This window comes from Oryzias latipes, chromosome 24, assembly GCF_002234675.1.
Source record: "Oryzias latipes chromosome 24, ASM223467v1".
Lineage (NCBI taxonomy): Eukaryota > Metazoa > Chordata > Actinopteri > Beloniformes > Adrianichthyidae > Oryzias > Oryzias latipes.
Window position 1 is genome coordinate 11,516,578 of NC_019882.2, and position 17,493 is coordinate 11,534,070.

The window sequence follows — 17,493 nt, forward strand, 5'->3', positions numbered from 1 at the left end:
ACATTTCCATCAACTCCTTCCCAATGGTGAGGTCTTATTGCACAGCAACTTCACACAAATACAATTTAAAGATTTATTTCATAACGTTCCATTGCATCAAATGAAAAGTTCTAAAAATTTCATTTTTAAAACAAGCTTTTTTAGAACCTTTCCTTTTATAATGACCTGAATGACTGAGAATCTGCACAGGCATGTTTCATTGAATCAATTTTGGAACAAGTGTCATTCAATGGTATAAAGCTAGCACCTAAAAAACAGTAATTGCTTCCTTGTTAAGGCTTGTAATACCTATATTTTTGTGTCTCTTTGCACACTACTATAATGCCTATGAAGCCAAACTGGTAATGTTCAGGTTTTTTCCCCCACTTTCTCTATCTTTGTGCGCTGTTATTTGGTCAGAGAGTACAGAGCATCTTGCTGTCTCATTAAGTGCAGACTGTGCCAGATGCCCACTGGCTACAGATGCAGCAGATGAGAGATAAGAAGACAGGAGACGAGGCAGAAAGAGATTGGGGGGCAAGTGTAAGGGAAGTAACGCCATGATGAAAGACGGTAGACAGATCCAGCAGAGAAGACTTGGAACTCAATGTATGAATGAGATTCAGTCCTCTCAGAAGTGTGTAATTTGGCTTGTTTAGGGGTGATATTAAAGGGAGTTCAAATGAAAGCAGAGAGAGGCAGAGTGCTTCTACACTTCTGCTTCAAAATGTTCTGAAAGTGAGAAATTTGGTGTTGGGAAGTCATGGAGAGTTTTACAATTTCCCACGTACTATCCAATTTCCAGTAGAAACATTTAACGATCAAATCTTTGCAAGAAGTTCCATTACATTATAACATTTCTTATAACATAAAAACATAAAGAAATTTAAACTTAAAATCTATCTTCTGAATGTTTATGTTAAGCCCCTTTTTAAGTCTAGGGGCCGTAGAGGAGCATAACATCAAAGAAAATGTTTTTGCCCATTGTAAATTAACAAAACACCAAAAGAATTGTCTCCATACAAATATATTTACAAATTACTAAATTCCAACCAAACAGAACTTAAAGTGAAGCAAAAGGCCGTAGCAGTGAGGTAGGGCCTACAATCGGTTGGCCACAAGCTCTCTACTCCACTCTATGCTGATGCGTTCACTTGCAGGCGACTAGATCCATGTACGTCTTTGTTTCCCTCGTCCAGGTTGCCATCTGATTTACCAAAGTACAAAGGATGCTATAACTGTGCCAGTTCTTGCCATAACAGTAAAGCAGAAAAAGCGTTACCCTAATTTATGGTTTTAGCATCACATAGACTGCTTTGAACTCACATTGCTTGCACATAATACAATTCCTCATGACTTTTTGAGTGTGTGATTTCTAGGAAACATTTTTTTTGCCCCCATCCACATGGAGAAAAACAAAAGTTTGCCCTTTGTGCTGATTACCTAGATCAGATGTGCCATTTTCCCCCAGTGATATGTGTGCTAGATTTGGAGGCTATCTTATTAAAAAGTCGATTCCAATCGACCAGCGTTACACACGTCTTCTGCATGATGGTGTCCCGGCCTAACAAGCCATTTTTACCCGCGCTGTCTTCTTCCTCCCATAACCTCCCTCAACTATCTCCCATTGTCTGTGGTCTGGAACGGGTCAACTACCCGGGGTGTGGTTTTTTTGCCCCTTGTGGCAGGTACTTTCATTCCCCAACGGACACCAAGGAGCTGCTGTACGACCCCGCATCTGTGATGAATGGTGACACGCTCAAGTTCTGCCTGAAGGAGGCCTGGTGCAAGCTTTCCTTCTTTGTCCTCTCCTTCTTCTACTATCTCTACTGGTAAGTGCGGAGCTACAAGGCGTGGGGAAATCATTGGATTTTCTGTAGAGAAAATCTTATTTTTTTGTAGAAATTTTATGTTTTCAATTGAATTTAGATTTTTTTCTTTTCAGTTTTGTAGCAAAGTGTGTGCAAATCATTGAATAAAGTAACAATTTCTCTGTCAATCACATGCTAACTCTTGAGTATACTGTAGTCGTTAGATGCATGTGATATTAGGAGAACTTGATTCTTTACTTCATTGGCGAGCACCACCAGTAAAGGTCCAGCCAACAGATTGTAAGAGATGTTTGCTACATTTTATTGCTCAAGAATGTTTTTGTTCCAATGCCTTCACTTTGAATTACCTGGGATTCTCCAATGCTCACCTGCTTCTTGCAAGAATTTTTCACTGTTATGTAACAGCAACAGTCAGAGCTTTCCTATCCCTGTCCAACTGTAATCTCTCTGGATTCCTGTCCCGTGCGTCTTGTGGGTGCTGCAGTGTTTGGAACCTGGACATATCCCTCTATTAGGTCTAATCAATGGAAACATTTAAAGGTACAACCCTTATACTTTTTGCTTTGTTCTTGTTTTTGTAGTAAGAGATTTTAAAGGGTTTTAGTCTGTATTGGTCCCAATATAAGACAGTGTGTTCTTTAAGTGTTCTAAAATCTTAATTGTTTCAATCCCAGAATGAGCAAAATATATGAGCTACAGCCTTTATAATGGTCTGGGTGATGCCAAAATCTACTTTGGTTTGCTTCGAACTGAATAGAATAAATTGGGATGAAATGCTAGGAGATGCACAGGCTGCTGGTAGTTATGGACCAGGACAAAAAAAAGGAAATCCATGCAGTCCCATACATTTTCATAGGAGTATCTTGTTTATAGGATAATTCATTTTTACTGCTAAGTCAAAATTGATTCTTTTAAACAACTTTTTCCAATTCAGACTGAGCTGTTTTTGAAATTCCTACTTGAAATGTATGTAAACTGGTTGTATGAGCGACCAGATGGAAACTTTTTGTTTTCAGGTAGACTAGAGTTTGAGGGTTTTGTCTCTCTGGTGAGGCCTAAATACCCCGCTGTAAGTGCCCTCCTTCACCAGTGGAAGATGGTGGGAGAGCCCAACCCAGCCTAGCCATTAAAGTTAGCTGCCTCTTATGTGGTCCAGAGTAAACGTTCATCATAACACGATTTTTTTAGTTCTGAATCTATGGATAAACATCTCTTGGTTTTTAGGATTTAAAGGAAAGCATATTTGTATGTACTGTAATAGACACATATTTACCAGTTTAATCAAACTAACAAAAAAGGTTTTCAAACACATTTTCTAAATTTAACGGAAGGGGTTTTCTTTTATTCTCAGTTGTTTTATATCTGGGCCAATATGGTAAATTTACAGACTTTTTTAAAGTTAAAGTCTGAGCTACACAAATGCTGTACTAATGTTAGTCTGTGTTTTATAGCTGCGTTTTAAACTCAGTCATTTCAGCATTTGATAAGAATAATGAGATTCTGAGAAATAAACATTCGTCCAAGTTTTTTTTTAAATTTGACAACCATCACAAATAAGTTGTGGCGCTTGAGGGCTCCCTCCTGGCACGGTGTTACACAAAGTTGTTCTTCTATGAAGCAATAAAGCTGAGCAAGCAATTTATGATTTTCATTTGTAGTGCATCCATTTCAATGCCAAGTGCTTCTATTTTAATGAAGAAAATCTCTCTATCCACATCAATGCTTGTTTGTTAATTACAGTTTAATAAAAATTAATGCATAAAGTCTTTAAAAAACAGCACCCTATGAAATAGGCAGATTCAACCTCAAATAAATACCAGTGACGCCGGTGATAGGAAATAACACGCTCTTCAAACTACCGTAACTCTTTGAGTGCTTACACTATTGGCGTATTTACAACAAATTCTGAAGCTGAACAAAGCTGTTTTGCACCCAAATTCAACAGTTTACCACCATAAAGTGTTGAATAAAAAACCTTTGTGTACAAATGTCTGTCTCACTGATAGAGACAAGGCGGTAAAATGTAGTCAGTCCTATAGTGCAGTAGGCGCCATCATTAGACCGAAGAAAAGCTTAATATATCCCAACATTTTTTTATAAAACTAAATTAATGACATTTTTAGGAGTAGGAATTGGTCTACAACATGAAAAAAAAAACGCAATTTTAAATGCAGTAAAGCTTTAAATACAAAAGGTTTGTGTTAATTAGCATTCCGTTTTGAGAGATGTTTACTTAATACCTAGCTATCTAGTTAGATTTGTTGCAGACATAGATAAAGGTTGGTTTTCATTTGAGGTTGTATTTAGCTAATTTTAGCATCACCATTGTCAAAGAAAATAACTTCAAATTTAAAAATGTAAAATTTTAATTAAAGAAGTGGGTTTAGTTTTTTATTAAGTTTAAATGCAACAAATAAGTTCAGCAAAGTAAAGCGTCTTCCTAGCTGCTGTTTTTGCTATGGGCACTGCTTATCCATGGTTGTGAAATAAGTGCTCAGCTTGAACTGAAACCATCTCGCTTCTTCATCTCACACCATCCCGCCCCACTCCGGCTCATACTGGACCGTGCTGCTTTACAGACCCCATGGTGCCAGCAACGGCAGGAGGAAGGTATTCTGCTGTTCCAGGTGATGGTGCATTCACTTCCAATTCTGTGTGGTTAATCAAACATTTCCAGTTTGTTACAATTTCTTTGAAGCTACGTTCACACCGCCCTCAGCAAGATGCATTCTACCGACCACTTCCGATAAAAGTCTGTGGCAGAATCCGAATTCTTCCACTACCCCTACGGCTTCTCCCTTCCTCTCCAATTGTAAGGGCATTTGGAGGGAAAGGGTTGTCTGAAATAGTTTATATTTTAATGACTATTTGTTTTAGGAAGACCTTTTTTAAGGTTATAAAACTTGTGTTGTTATGGATTTTCCGAGCAGGAGCAGCTCTACGCTAACGATTGATGATGTCATCGAGTGGGATTAACGTTCGGATTCAAAGACACAAATTTTTCCATGACTGTCGGAGTAGGGGAAGAATTTGGAATTCAGCCTAAATAAACATGTGTCTAAGCAGTACACAAGTTTTTACTATTTTTTTTAGGCTCTACATACTAAATACGCACACACTGAAAAGAGAAACAAGGTTGAACTTTGACCAATCAGGGACTCAGATTTGGTCATGACGAATGGATAAAGTCTCCATTAATTAACAAACATGCTAAACATTTGAAAATTGATCATGGAGGAGAAATTAATAATTGTGGTTTGTGCCCGGGCGGAATTATATGAAATCTTTCATATATCGGAATAAAACTGAAAAAAAAAAACCAACCCAACAAGATTCACAATATTTGAACCGCTCCGACATTTCGCATCAAGCCTATTCCAACTGTAGATGGTAAACACCCACTAGTATCAGGTAGCGGCAGTCCAGTGTGAACACTATATGCTAAAAGCACATTATTGAACATGAGTCACATGCTCGGTGTGAACATAGCATCAGAGTTTTAGGAGGCTAATTTTTTTCCTATTATTATGAATGATTCTTACAACTTAAGAAAAAAACTAATTGACATTGCTTTACTTTTTTTGGTTTTCTATTTATTCCAAATAAAAACTCCTTAAATTAAAAGAAAATGGCATTTGGAAGCCATGGTTCTGGTTTCACTGGAAGTGAAGCAGCCTGAAGCCTTCTTTCATTTCTGGGCGGGGCTTGTATGTGTTTTTTGCACCTGTGCTTGATGTGCTCTTTTCCAGAAACCAACTCACCTGCATTATGTTAACCCTCAAAACAAAGCTCACATTCACTGACCCTTGTCTTTAAGCACTGTAAACACAGAACAGAACTAAGCATGCTCTATCAGGCACAGATGAACACACTTTTCTCACTGGGCTGAATCTAACCTGTCATTTGATCCACCTGCGTGCAGCAAAACAGAAGTGCTGACTCCCAACAGCATGGAGTTCACCTTTCCCTAATAAATCTGGAAAAACAGGAGTGGAGGCGTCAATAATGGGCTTCTACAGCACTGTCTGTCATCGGCTCCCCCTCCTCAGACCTGCTCGGATTGTGACTCCTCAACCTTTCACCCTCCTTGTCCTTCCCAATAACAAAAACTTTCACTCCTTGCAAGATGAAAACAGGTTTTCTTTCATTGCTTGATCTGAAGCATGTTGTTAAATGCATCAGCCTGTGTGCTGCACTGAGGCAGCCCAACCTTGATTCTCCTCTGTCTTTCCGGAGCATGAAAATGGAATGTTTGCTTGGTTAACTTGCTGCATAAAAAAGCAACAGCCACATGTAACCAAAAAACTGATTTCCAGAATATCCATTTTTGTGGTAAATTTTTCTGGCAGAACATTTGGCGATAACATTTTTAAACTAAAAAAATAATTATTTTTAATTGAATTATATTTGAGTGTATGGTACTGCTAATCAAGGCGTCTGTTATTTTCCCCCACAAAGAACTTGATCTCACAATACCAGGATACTTTGTGCTTACCAATATATATATATACTGTATATTATACTATAGATATATTATACTATACTCACCTAAAAGTCCCACTCCGATTATCTTTTTATCTATTTTCAAAGCGTTCCCAGTGGTCATTTTTAGCCAAAAAACAAACAAACAAACAAAAACTGTCCTTTTCTAAGAAATAGTTTCAGCAGAGCGGCAGTTGTACATTAGAAATTGAACATTTTCAATTAGAGTGACTGTTTTGTGATGTGAAAATGTTACAAAAAATTAAGGAATGCCCTTGAATGCACTTTTCATAGCTACAGGTAATCCCAATATTGCTTCAAATTGTAATTTAAAAAAAACCTGACATTTTTTAACTTTTTTTTTCTTTTTTTTTATGGCTCTGGATTGTCTATTATGGTCAAAATTAAAGGATTTTAAGTGTGCTTTATGGTCTAACAGTAAAATGTATCATAAATAGTATGTTTCACCTATTTTAATATAATTATAATTATCAAACTTTATTATGTAATAATTTCAACAGTATTTTAACATTACTTCATACTAAAACACTATAACACAAATAAACATTAATGTAATTTTTACAGTATAATCTAACAAATATTAGGTCATCACTAATTATTTACAGAAAATTTCCACATAAAGTTCTTAATGAATTTCTTGTTGTTTAATACAAGTATCCAAAAAATATAAATATATAATTTTAATTTACCATGCATTCCTTATTCATGATCGATTCAATTAAAATACAGAAAAAAGGTTAACATTTTTGTTTTTTTGATGGTTGCATTTTCTTAGAGAAAATCAGGACAGATTGTTCATCACTTTGACCTCACTGTGTTTCAACGACACAGACGAGAAATAAATCGCAGAAGGAGACAAACCAGCGGATGATGTAGTGGGATTACCTCCAGTAATACAATTCAGCTCAGATTCTTATTTAAGTATGTCAAACAGGCTGACCTGTGTCTTAAATAAGCTGACAAACACTTCGCTGGTCATGACAGGGGTTTGAAATGCATGAACAGGTAGTCATGCAATTACAAACTGAGAAGACAAATGCTTTTGCTGGTGAATTAGTCATTTCAATTTCTTAACCAGTAGTCTTTTCTGCATAGCTGATCGCAAAACCTCAACTCTTTATGCAAACATCAGAAATTAAGGGTTTTGTTCATTTTTTTGGCCACACTATTTAATTTTGTATGTTGGGGTTCTAAGGAAAATTAAACATAATCATGGCAAATAAAGGAATAAATAAATTAGTCACGTGATTAACTAAATCAACAACAGTATTTATGTTGAACACAGAGTTTAGTGTTGCAAATGATCTTTAGAAGTAAAATAGCCAAATCAAACTTTAACTTTTAAAGATCTCTTATCCACTAATCAGGTGAAACTGTAAAGACCCACTCCCATAAAAATTTTTTTTAACACATTCCTGTGTTTTTTTTTAACAATGGAGGACATATTTTAAAGAAATTAAGCATAAATGTGCATTTCTGAGTATTGCTTTATTCAAATCGTTGTAAATCAGGAGCAGCCAAAAAAATGCTGTTTTCTAAAAGAGATCATTTGATACGTAGAAAACACGCAATCCCCCACTGGTATACGACTAGATCCATGTACGTTTTTGTTTTCCTTGTTGGAGCTGGTATCTGGCTCAGATGAGGCTGAATAGCTGAATAGCCCTTTGTGCTGCTCCACTAATTTTCAGTTGAGTGTGACGGGCTATAAGCTGGTGGGAGAGTGTGCATATAGACGGGTGACAGGGTGCGCGTGCAGAGTTGGTCCCGCCCACAACTGAGAGGCAAATTTCAAATGAACCACTGCTATGTCCTAAAAAAACACACTATTTTTTTTATTTTTATTTTTTGCTTTTCTAGAAACGGCGTAATCATAATTAAAAGACCACTGGAAAGGTTTTTATAATAGCTCAAAAGATGATCGGAGTAGGACTTTAACAGGAGGACTCCCTCTGAAGAAACCCATCCTTTTCTCTCTAACACTTTTTTTTTTAAATTCTGTCTGTTAACATTCACAAACCAGAGAGTGAAATTGCATCTTTGTCACCATAAGACACTGGTTGAGTCGGCATGAGCTGGCAGAGTCCTCCAGGAGAGAGCACAAGACGTTTGGAGCGCTATAGCTTTCTGTCTGTGAGGTGCTGATCTGTTCTCGTCATGTCCAAGCTCAGCCTGACAAGTGTCAAATCTTCAGCCGGGGATAAAGCCGCTACTGATGGAGGGACTTTCATTCTGATGGGTTTTTTTATTCAGGTAAACACAGCAGCGCCGTTCTGAGGCCAAACAGCCGAGCGGTGTTGGGCGACAGCGCTAATGCGAAAAATACAAAACTTGGCAAAATCCCTTTGGCCATTTCACTGCTAACTTGTGCTTTACAGCTTGTTTTGCACATGCTCATTGCATTACATGACGCTCATCGGCTTTTTCCTTTTTTGGTTTGCAAGTTTTTCACAGATTTGTGGGTCCGATTTCGACAAACACCTGCCAGGAAGGATAAGCAGTTTTACATTTCTAGGTCATGGTAAAAACCTAAAAATGTAAACTTGTGACATTTAATAAGGAAAGGAAGTTGATGGGAGTTTTTTAAGAGTCAAAAAAACTTTTTGTTTGGTCAACAATAAGAAAGATCAAGTGAAACTGTTGTTGTAAGATCATGAAATCATGAAGGTTTGTACCTCCTCTTTTAGTCCTATGCTTTTTGTTTAAAACCTCACAATATAAAGGACAGTGCTCCTGCTTTTTACAATGCCATACGACCTACTTTTGCTAAAATGCTCTTGGACAGATGGCCTCATGCCTCTGGTATACAGAGTCCAAGGTGACTGCATGTTAGCCAGGTGCTTTGGCTACAAATTCAGCCACTGCTGAGTTTAGCTCTAAGCATTCCACATGGTCAAACATCTCCAGTTTGGTCTCACTTGTAAAATAAAGTTTGCGGATCAGCGTGGATTGTAGTTTGTGACTAGTTTTTATATGAAAAGTTTATTTGGTACCACCCTTTACTTAGACCTAAGGGATTTGTACTGAAATGGACTTTATCTTTTATCAGACTCTAATGAGTCGGGCATGAGTCTGTTGTCACGGTGACTTTGTGTCTGGTGTCTTTGTTCTTATAAAATATTACAATATACTTTTTTGGAAACTGTTTTCCAGTTTAATGTGAAACATCAACCTTTCTGAGATCATCACCAACGTCTCATTGTGTCACACATACTTAACTTTGGACTAAGTTCCTGTTTGTGTTGCTTTTTGCTGCAATATATCCTTAAGAAGTGTCATGGTGCAGGGTGGCTCGAGAGCCGGTTGGACCCAGACGCAGAGGTGGAGGCATGAGGATCAGAGGCAAAGGGGTTTAATGCGAAACACAAACGAAAAGCGCTGCAGAGCAGGATCTCAGAACTGAAACATAACTCACTGTGACGTGGCAAGAAAACAAGGAACTTGGCATGACAAGACGAGAACACCAGAACAGGAACACTAATGGACCAACACAGGAGGAAGGCAGAGACAAGACTTAAATACAGACAGGGCAGACAAGACACAGGTGGACACGATCAGGGCTGATGGGGACCAAAGGAAGTAAAACTCAAGAAAACAGACAAGACAGGAGACTTTCAAAATAAAACAGGAAACAGAAACAAGACAGAACAAGGACCAAAAACAAGACAAGTTCAAATCATGACAAGAAGGTTTATATTTCTTGACAGATTTACCCATAATTCCCACCTGGGGAAAAGTTTGCACCAAGGTTTCTGTATAAAAAAAGACTCAATAATAAATGGATAAGGAGTACCCAAAAAGGAACACTGACTTCAAATGAATGATGGGAAACTGATCGCAAATCTGTTCCACAAGATTGATAAAATTAAGTGTTTCTATTTAGGAAAAAGGAACAATAAAGTAATTAATTTACCCCTTATTGGAAATTTTTGATGCTTTTAGTGACACCATTAACTTTATAGTGAATAGGATGTCACCCATAGAAAATTGCTTAATTTCAGTTCCAAAGAAATTAAGTCAATTAAGTCGGCACTTTTTTGCTACGTGGACGCCGCCATGTAGGAGCCAGAGGTCTTCAGTAAGCAATGATTGATCCAAAATGTGTCAATCAAATGCTTTGAATGTAGCCACTGCATACTTCTATCAAGACATCTGATTGGTTAGTTTATAATTTAAATAACTGGCACTACAGAAATAAATATGATATTAAAAAAAAGGATTAGCAAGAACGTGTAAAGGTAGCAGAGCAAAAATGCTTATTCTGACAAATATAATGACTGAGTAATAACTGTTTCTTCCTCAATAGGAGTCAATGGGATATAAGCTTCTTGGAGTCACCAGGTACTTCCTGTTTGGAACTACACTGAAAAAAAAGACCTGTTGGATTGACATAAAAAAATCATGGACAGCGGTTGCGCGCAAAAAAATCATGTTGAACCAATATAATTATTGCTCATAATAAAATCATGTTCTACTGTAATGAATGCTTCTTTGTTTCTGCACCTAATAATTTTACATAAACAAACAAGATTTTATTATGTCATTTACCATAATTTTTTCAAACATTTAAAACGCTATTATTTGTTTGAAATCACCTACATAGTTCATTTAATTTATAAATTATTTTAATAAAATTTAAATTGAAAAATAAAATTGCAATTGCAGATTATTATTTAAAGCAAATACTTTCTTGTGCATTATGAAAATCCAATGAACATATGACACTGAACACAAATTTCAGATTTAACTTTTTTATTATCTAAACTTGAAAAATATGTTTACAGTGTAGCATAAAATGACAAATCACAATAAATTGGGCTTGCCATTTTTATTAAACAGAAGATAACAGAGCCAAAGCAAACAGCTGGAATCCCTTCTTAGGAAAAAGTTAAACTATTTAAAGGTCATTTTATTCAAAGAGTTGGATCTTTAAGCCTGAAACCTTAGACACCACTTTGCCTTACAACTCTAATACAGTTTTTTTTTGGATTACCTCAAAGGTGTGTGACGGAATGTCCAAGGGAGAGAACCCAAGAGCAGGAAGAACGACCCAAATCCAATAGTTCACTCGAAGGGGCTTTAATGCCAGAGAACCATAACACCAGAGCGTAGAACGAAGACGCTCCGACACAGAAACAAGATCAGACACTGCATAAATAGACAAACCAATCAACATAATACACAACACCTGTGACCAGCGGGAGAGCTCAAGAAGGGAAGGGCCTCCAGGAGATCATAGCAGGAGCAAAGTCACGGCCCCATGACAAGGTGTTTCTGAGATGAGGATGGTAATCAGATTTGTGCTGTAAATAAGGCCAAAAAAGCCTTGGCATCTGCCACTCAGACACTTGGTGGGTCGACCACCACAGCCTGGGAGATGTGGACCACGAGAATGTCCTCTTCCTCACCACTGCCAGTTTCCATTAGGAGGGAAATTCCCACCGTGGTGTCCTCGATTGCCTCCTGGAGTGCTGCATGGTCTTCATTCTGAAGAACACAGAAGATATTTGTGTGCACAGTTCACATTTGAAGTTTAGTTAAAGCGTCTAGATTACACAACTCACCTATACTTTGAATAAACCCCTGAACTTGCTTATATTGGCGAGAAGTTCAGCAGTCTGAAATACAAAGAGTCAAAAAATTTTAAATTCACATGAAAACTTTGGAAAAATACAATTCTTACTCTTGGCTCATCAATAAATGTTATAGTTACTGTGTTAACAAAATCATTATATCCTTAGTGTCATGTTAACAGAGGTAGTGGGATAACTGATCAACCATCAATTTCATTATTTATTAGGTTTATTATGTATCTCTCTACATAAAAGGTGCGTGTAAAGAGTAGGGCTGGCAATCTTGGTTACCTCCCGATTCGATGACAATCCAGGAGACAATAATTCCAATAATATATAGTAAATGCATGGTGACCCACCTGACTCAGTGAAGACTGGAGCATGGACCCCAGCATGATCAGGGAGGAGCAGTTGGAAGTGTTGTGTGATGAGCACTGTAATCAGGACGGAGGTTTATTAGTTAAATTTCAAATATATATAGAGAGTGAGACTTCCACAGCTTTGTTGTATCATTTTAATAACTAAACATGCATTGGTTTGAAATAAATAGCTGCAAAAATATTCTGAAGAAATTAGACCAGAAAGAACATTAGACACCTCCTCCCCCCACAGGATTCAAACCAGGCTTATGAGAACCCGCGAATTTTGAAATGGAAACTGCAAAACTAAACTAGCAGATCGGGAGTGGATAATCCCCCCCACCCATAAAGGATTCCCATATTAATTTATCACAAATGGGAGGAATATGTGAAGTAGGATTACAGACATTATTATAAGGCAGTAAACTTTTTACTACACATTATACACTTGTTCCAAAAGGACATGAATATTTTCACTCAATTAAACTCTCAAAGCTAAAATAAAAAATATGTTCAGCATCATAGAATGAAAACAAAGCTCTGATTGAAACCAAAGATTTATGTAAACTGGACACACCAAACGCATTCTGTGCACGAGACGCGCACGGAGAATGATTGACAGCTGACTGAGACAGAAGTGCGCTGCTGTTTACTGGTCAAATAATGCTGTCCTTAAACTAGCTCATGGTGGAACGGTATGGAAAAACTAAATAATGACAATAGTAATGATAGCTTCTCACATTTTCCTTCAATTTCGGTCTCCACAACGCAGAATTTAGCAAAAAGAAATCCACTGACTTAGTGACGATGAAAATTCCCCTGCCTGTGGAAAAAAAAAAAGCCGTGCCCACAAGCGCCCACTGCCCTCTGTCAAAAGCGAATTCCTACGGCATAACTACTCACCACTCTTCCCCGTACATCATTTGAAATCACCGCGTTTACAGCTGAATCTGCCTGCGACATGAAAGTACAATGTACCGCGCGCACACACCTCCCCCCTACCTGCCGTCCGAGGGCTGCGGCCGGCAGGGACAAAAGTGGCGCGCAGAGCCTTAACTTTGATAACTACGACAAAAGTGGATTACAAAGCTCTTCCCCGTGGAAAAAAATAACACTAATGATACATTTACGCCTTCCACTTTCTTAAATTAATTTGTTAGAGTAAATTAACTTACCTTTTTTAAGTTCCTCCAGCCAGAGCAGGTGCTTGTAGCTTCTCTAAAATGGCTGACTGCAAAGTTTCCCCTCCTGGAATTCTTCTTCACCGATGGGGTTTACTGATCCAAAATTAAGGGGCAAAGGATCAAGCATAACTATTTCATGTTTTGTCAACATGATTTAAATATATAAAAGTAACACAGCAAGAAATGATGTGTGATTTTCAAGATTATATTATGTTTCGAAGGTAAACATAATTTGTTCATATTAAACAAACATGTTTACTATTTGTAAATTGAACAACCCCACTTTTCCCGTTTTTTCAGTGTACCTGCTTGGAAAAACCTTTTGTCGTATTTGGAAGAGCTCACTCAGTCTAGCTCTTTTATACAGTCAACGCGTGACGGTGGCAAATACATGTAGTTTGTAAATCCTCATCCAAGCGCAATTGTTAAATTAAAGATTTTCCAACCCCCTAAATGATTTTAAATTGAGTCAAGGGCAGGTTTTACTACTTTTTTCCACAAATGTTGTCTTTCATGACTAAAATGATTAATTTTATTTATGTTTTTAATCGTTGGACTCATTTTTTTACAGGATTTTACTTCCACATGTTAAAAAAAAAAACATAGGAATAAAAGAGGTGGTACAGTTTTTTAACTTTAATCAAACAAAATTTGAAAAGCCAGACATATTTGAAAACAAATGTGGTGGTTGAAAGTAAAAACAACATCTAAAATAAATTTTAGGGCAAAATTTCTGGGGGGAAGGTGAAATTTGAAAAGAGATTGATTTTTTTAATGTCTCTTTTCCTCTCAAGGTGTTTTAACTCTGTATTTTCTGTCTTTTCTATGTGTTTCAGTATGATCTACTCCTTGGTTACCTCATAAACAGCCATTGTATTAGCTACCAGGGAGAATCGCCTCTGGATACCTTTTTTACAACAGAGTGCCGGTCCAGAGGACAAATAAGAACCAGACGATGAGATTTTTTTTTTCTTTTTTGCTGTGAAGCCAAAAAAAACAAAAAGAACAAAGAAAAAAAAAGAACTGGTTTCAGAGCTGCTTCTCTGCTTCACCATGGTTTTGCTCTCGCCTGTGTGTGAAACCGTAGACTAAATCTGCTGTTTACAGTCTGCTAAGGGGAGACCAGAGATTTTCACTGCCTGACCAACATTGGTAACAAACACATTTAAAGAGGAGTTCAAAGGCCTCTCCTCTGGGATGCTGCTGTGTGCACTGCAGACGTGGTCCGGAGGATGAAAAAGCACAGCAGCGTTTGCACAATGAAGCGCCCATCTATCCTGCTCAGCACCGTGCTCCACTAACTAGAGCGATCAACAGTGCAAAGGAAAAAAGACAAGGGTCAAGCGGGCTGAACACTACAAAGAGAGGTGAGGTCTAGCAAAAAGCACCAGAACGAAGCAACTCTGCTGACATTTTCCCGGAAGTTTTCCTGGAAGTTCACCAACGGCAGGATTTCTATCTAACATTAATGGCTTTTTGTGACGAGTGCTTTCTGTGTTTTCTTCAAAGAATATCTTCTAACTGATCCACAGTAGTCTAAGCAGCAAATGCCTTTTTTCAGTGTCGTGCTGGTGTTAGTGTGGGAAATTCTTTTGAAAACTATCCCCCCAGACCCATCGAAAGCTTTTTGTAGTAGCTGAGCACGTATTATTTGCACAAACAGTGTCCTTGCTGTTGCACAATGTTTTGCAATATTCTGGCTCAGTATTCGAGGAAATGTACAACGTTCTAGCCATGTAGGTGAAGGTCTTCCAACCTGTCAGGAACGTATTAGCCTTGTTTAAAGGCAGGGAAATAATGTGATAATATTTTCTAATGCTCTCTTTAGGTGACGGACCAAAATGCTTGCTGTTTTATTCTACCAAAATGGAAAAACGATAATTCAGGAGAATCCTTAGCACTGTTTTGGCGTGGAAACTCTACTTTAGAGGACGGATTTTATTATTTTCCAACCTTTATTATATGAATGCGGGTGTAAAGGTAATATTCAGTGATGATTCCCTCAGATGAAGCTTTCGATAATCAAAACTGGAATAAATTTGAATTTTTCACCTGCAAAACAACAGAATCCGTTTTGACCTGTGCACATATTTCTATTCCGTTGTATGAATAGAGTGGAACTGACTACCAATTGGCCACCAAGAGAGTTCATTGAATGATCGGTGATGAACAGAACCACTTTGATAAAGAATGTCTCAGTTCTCAGTTGTGCACAAGCCAACTGAGAAAACAAAACTGAAACCTTTTACATCTTAGGTCTACATTCAGGCTGCACTGGACAGTTCGTACTGAAATGTACACAGACCAGGAAGAAAATAAAGCATAAGTAGTGGTTATGCTCTTACGCACCGACACCTCTTTACTTCATTCATCCATTACCTGTACCCTGCGGTTCCTGCTTGGATGCCTGATGACAGGTCACAAACAGACTAAGGCTAACACTTGCCCCTATGGACCAACTTTCAATTACGAGAAACACACTACTACCAGGAGAAAATTCATGGGTGCAAAAGGGAAATCATGAAAAATGACCAAGCACCAAAACATTGTGAAAATTCATCCAACAAGATATTTAGCCACTTCTTTATGGTTTATAGTTATGTGGATATGAGCCTCCACCAGTGTGTGAATGTGAATGGGTGAATGGGTCTGTGACTGTAAAGCGCTTTGAGCCTTGTAGGTAGAAAAGCGCTATATAAGAATACGCCATTTACCATATGAGCCGTGTGTCTTTCTTTAGCTTACATCCACTCTTTGGCGATATAGGCTGTATGAGTTTCATCCCTGGGTAACCCTAAACCCTCATTTCAGCTTAACTGTCTGACCCGCACCAGACTTCACACGAACCTTCATAACAACACAACAAAACCTTAAGAAAGCAAAAAAAAAACCTTTGGGATGGACCATGAAGCCCTCATGTGATGACACTCATAAGGTTGATCCCAAGAGTCCAAAGATTATAAAACAAATGGGTGAGAATAGAAAGAGGGTTGTACACGGACAGCACATTCTCTCTGGTCCAGAAGAGTTTCACTGTAGGTCTGACAACACATTAGTCAGCAACTGTATCCAGAAAATTTGAGCAATGTCTTGTAATACTTTGAAATTGCACTTGAGAGATCCATAAACACTGCCACCATGACCCTCACGTAGCTGATTTATACCTTCCACCTGTAATTAAAGACTAAAATCTCAGTTAAATGTGATGCCATTTATTTCTGTAGGACAGCAGAGGTGATCTCAGGGTGCTTTACATAGAAATAAAGATTAATAAAATAAAGTTCAATCCAATTCAGACTAAATTATTGGATTGTTTGGAATAAAATTAAACACAGGCATTTCTAATTTTGATTCTTTTCAGTGCATTTCATAATAAAAAAAAATGAGAACTTAATATGCCCTCATTGAAATGTACTTTTTTCAAAATTCTGTCACCATTTTCCCCCTTTTCAACTTGACTAAATTAGGCTGTAATAGCAAAAACCGTGTGGACCTAGGTAGCTTCTCAGCGTCCACATGCTGACCTGTGTAACCTTCACCCCAGAGAAGACACAAATGCTCCCTTCTTTTTCTCTTACACCAACTTGCGCATTTTTTCTTTTTTTATTCTGTACATGTATCTGAACAAGTTCAATTTCAATATTGTTTATGAAATAAAATATTTAAAATCCAAAGACTCCCGGTATGTTTATCCTTTGTCTCTTCACTATATAGTAAACAAAAACAACTAATTATTTGTGTTGACAATTTGTGTAATGTCTTCTACTCCATGAATCTTGTGGGCTCCAAAAAAGACAAGAGAGGATTTTATGAACATTGAATCATTAAATGAAACTTAAGATTTCTATACTGCATTTCTCAAACTACAAGGGGCACAGAATTATGGGGTGCATTACACCAAACAGTCATATGATGTGGTATGATTACACTACCCAGAATGCCGAGGGTAGTTTTTCTAGTGAACTGTGTTGCTCTTAATGTTTTTATATTTTATATGCAGTAACTTTGCAGAAATTTGACCAGACAGATAGGTCAAACTTTATTGAGAATAACATCTAATAAC

At 37.6% G+C, this 17,493-nt stretch overlaps 1 protein-coding gene and 1 long non-coding RNA gene across 5 annotated transcripts in view; one reads left to right on the forward strand and one right to left on the reverse strand.

Moving 5' to 3' along the window:
• The window catches only part of LOC101155158 (protein cornichon homolog 3), a 64,723-nt gene extending 47,616 nt beyond the window's left edge, over positions 1-17,107 (forward strand). Inside the window, exons 5-8 of one of the 4 annotated variants that reach the window (XR_002293168.2) lie at positions 1,665-1,811; positions 2,296-2,351; positions 4,391-4,421; positions 14,267-17,107. Coding sequence is in view for 3 of the 4 variants with exons in the window: in XM_011491715.3 (XP_011490017.1) it covers positions 1,665-1,811; positions 2,296-2,326 (178 nt within the window). In the remaining variant the exon portion in view is untranslated. The remainder of the gene's footprint in view (positions 1-1,664; positions 1,812-2,295; positions 2,352-4,390; positions 4,422-14,266) is intronic. The other 3 variants (XM_020714519.2, XM_011491715.3, XM_011491716.3) reach the window with 3 other exon arrangements.
• On the reverse strand, positions 11,128-14,260 carry LOC111947083. Its single transcript, XR_002872887.1, has 4 exons — positions 13,422-14,260; positions 12,247-12,321; positions 11,879-11,932; positions 11,128-11,801 (listed from the first exon to the last, which is right to left on the reverse strand). It is a non-coding gene; the product is annotated as an uncharacterized LOC111947083 (long non-coding RNA).
• Positions 17,108-17,493: the final 386 nt, after the last annotated feature.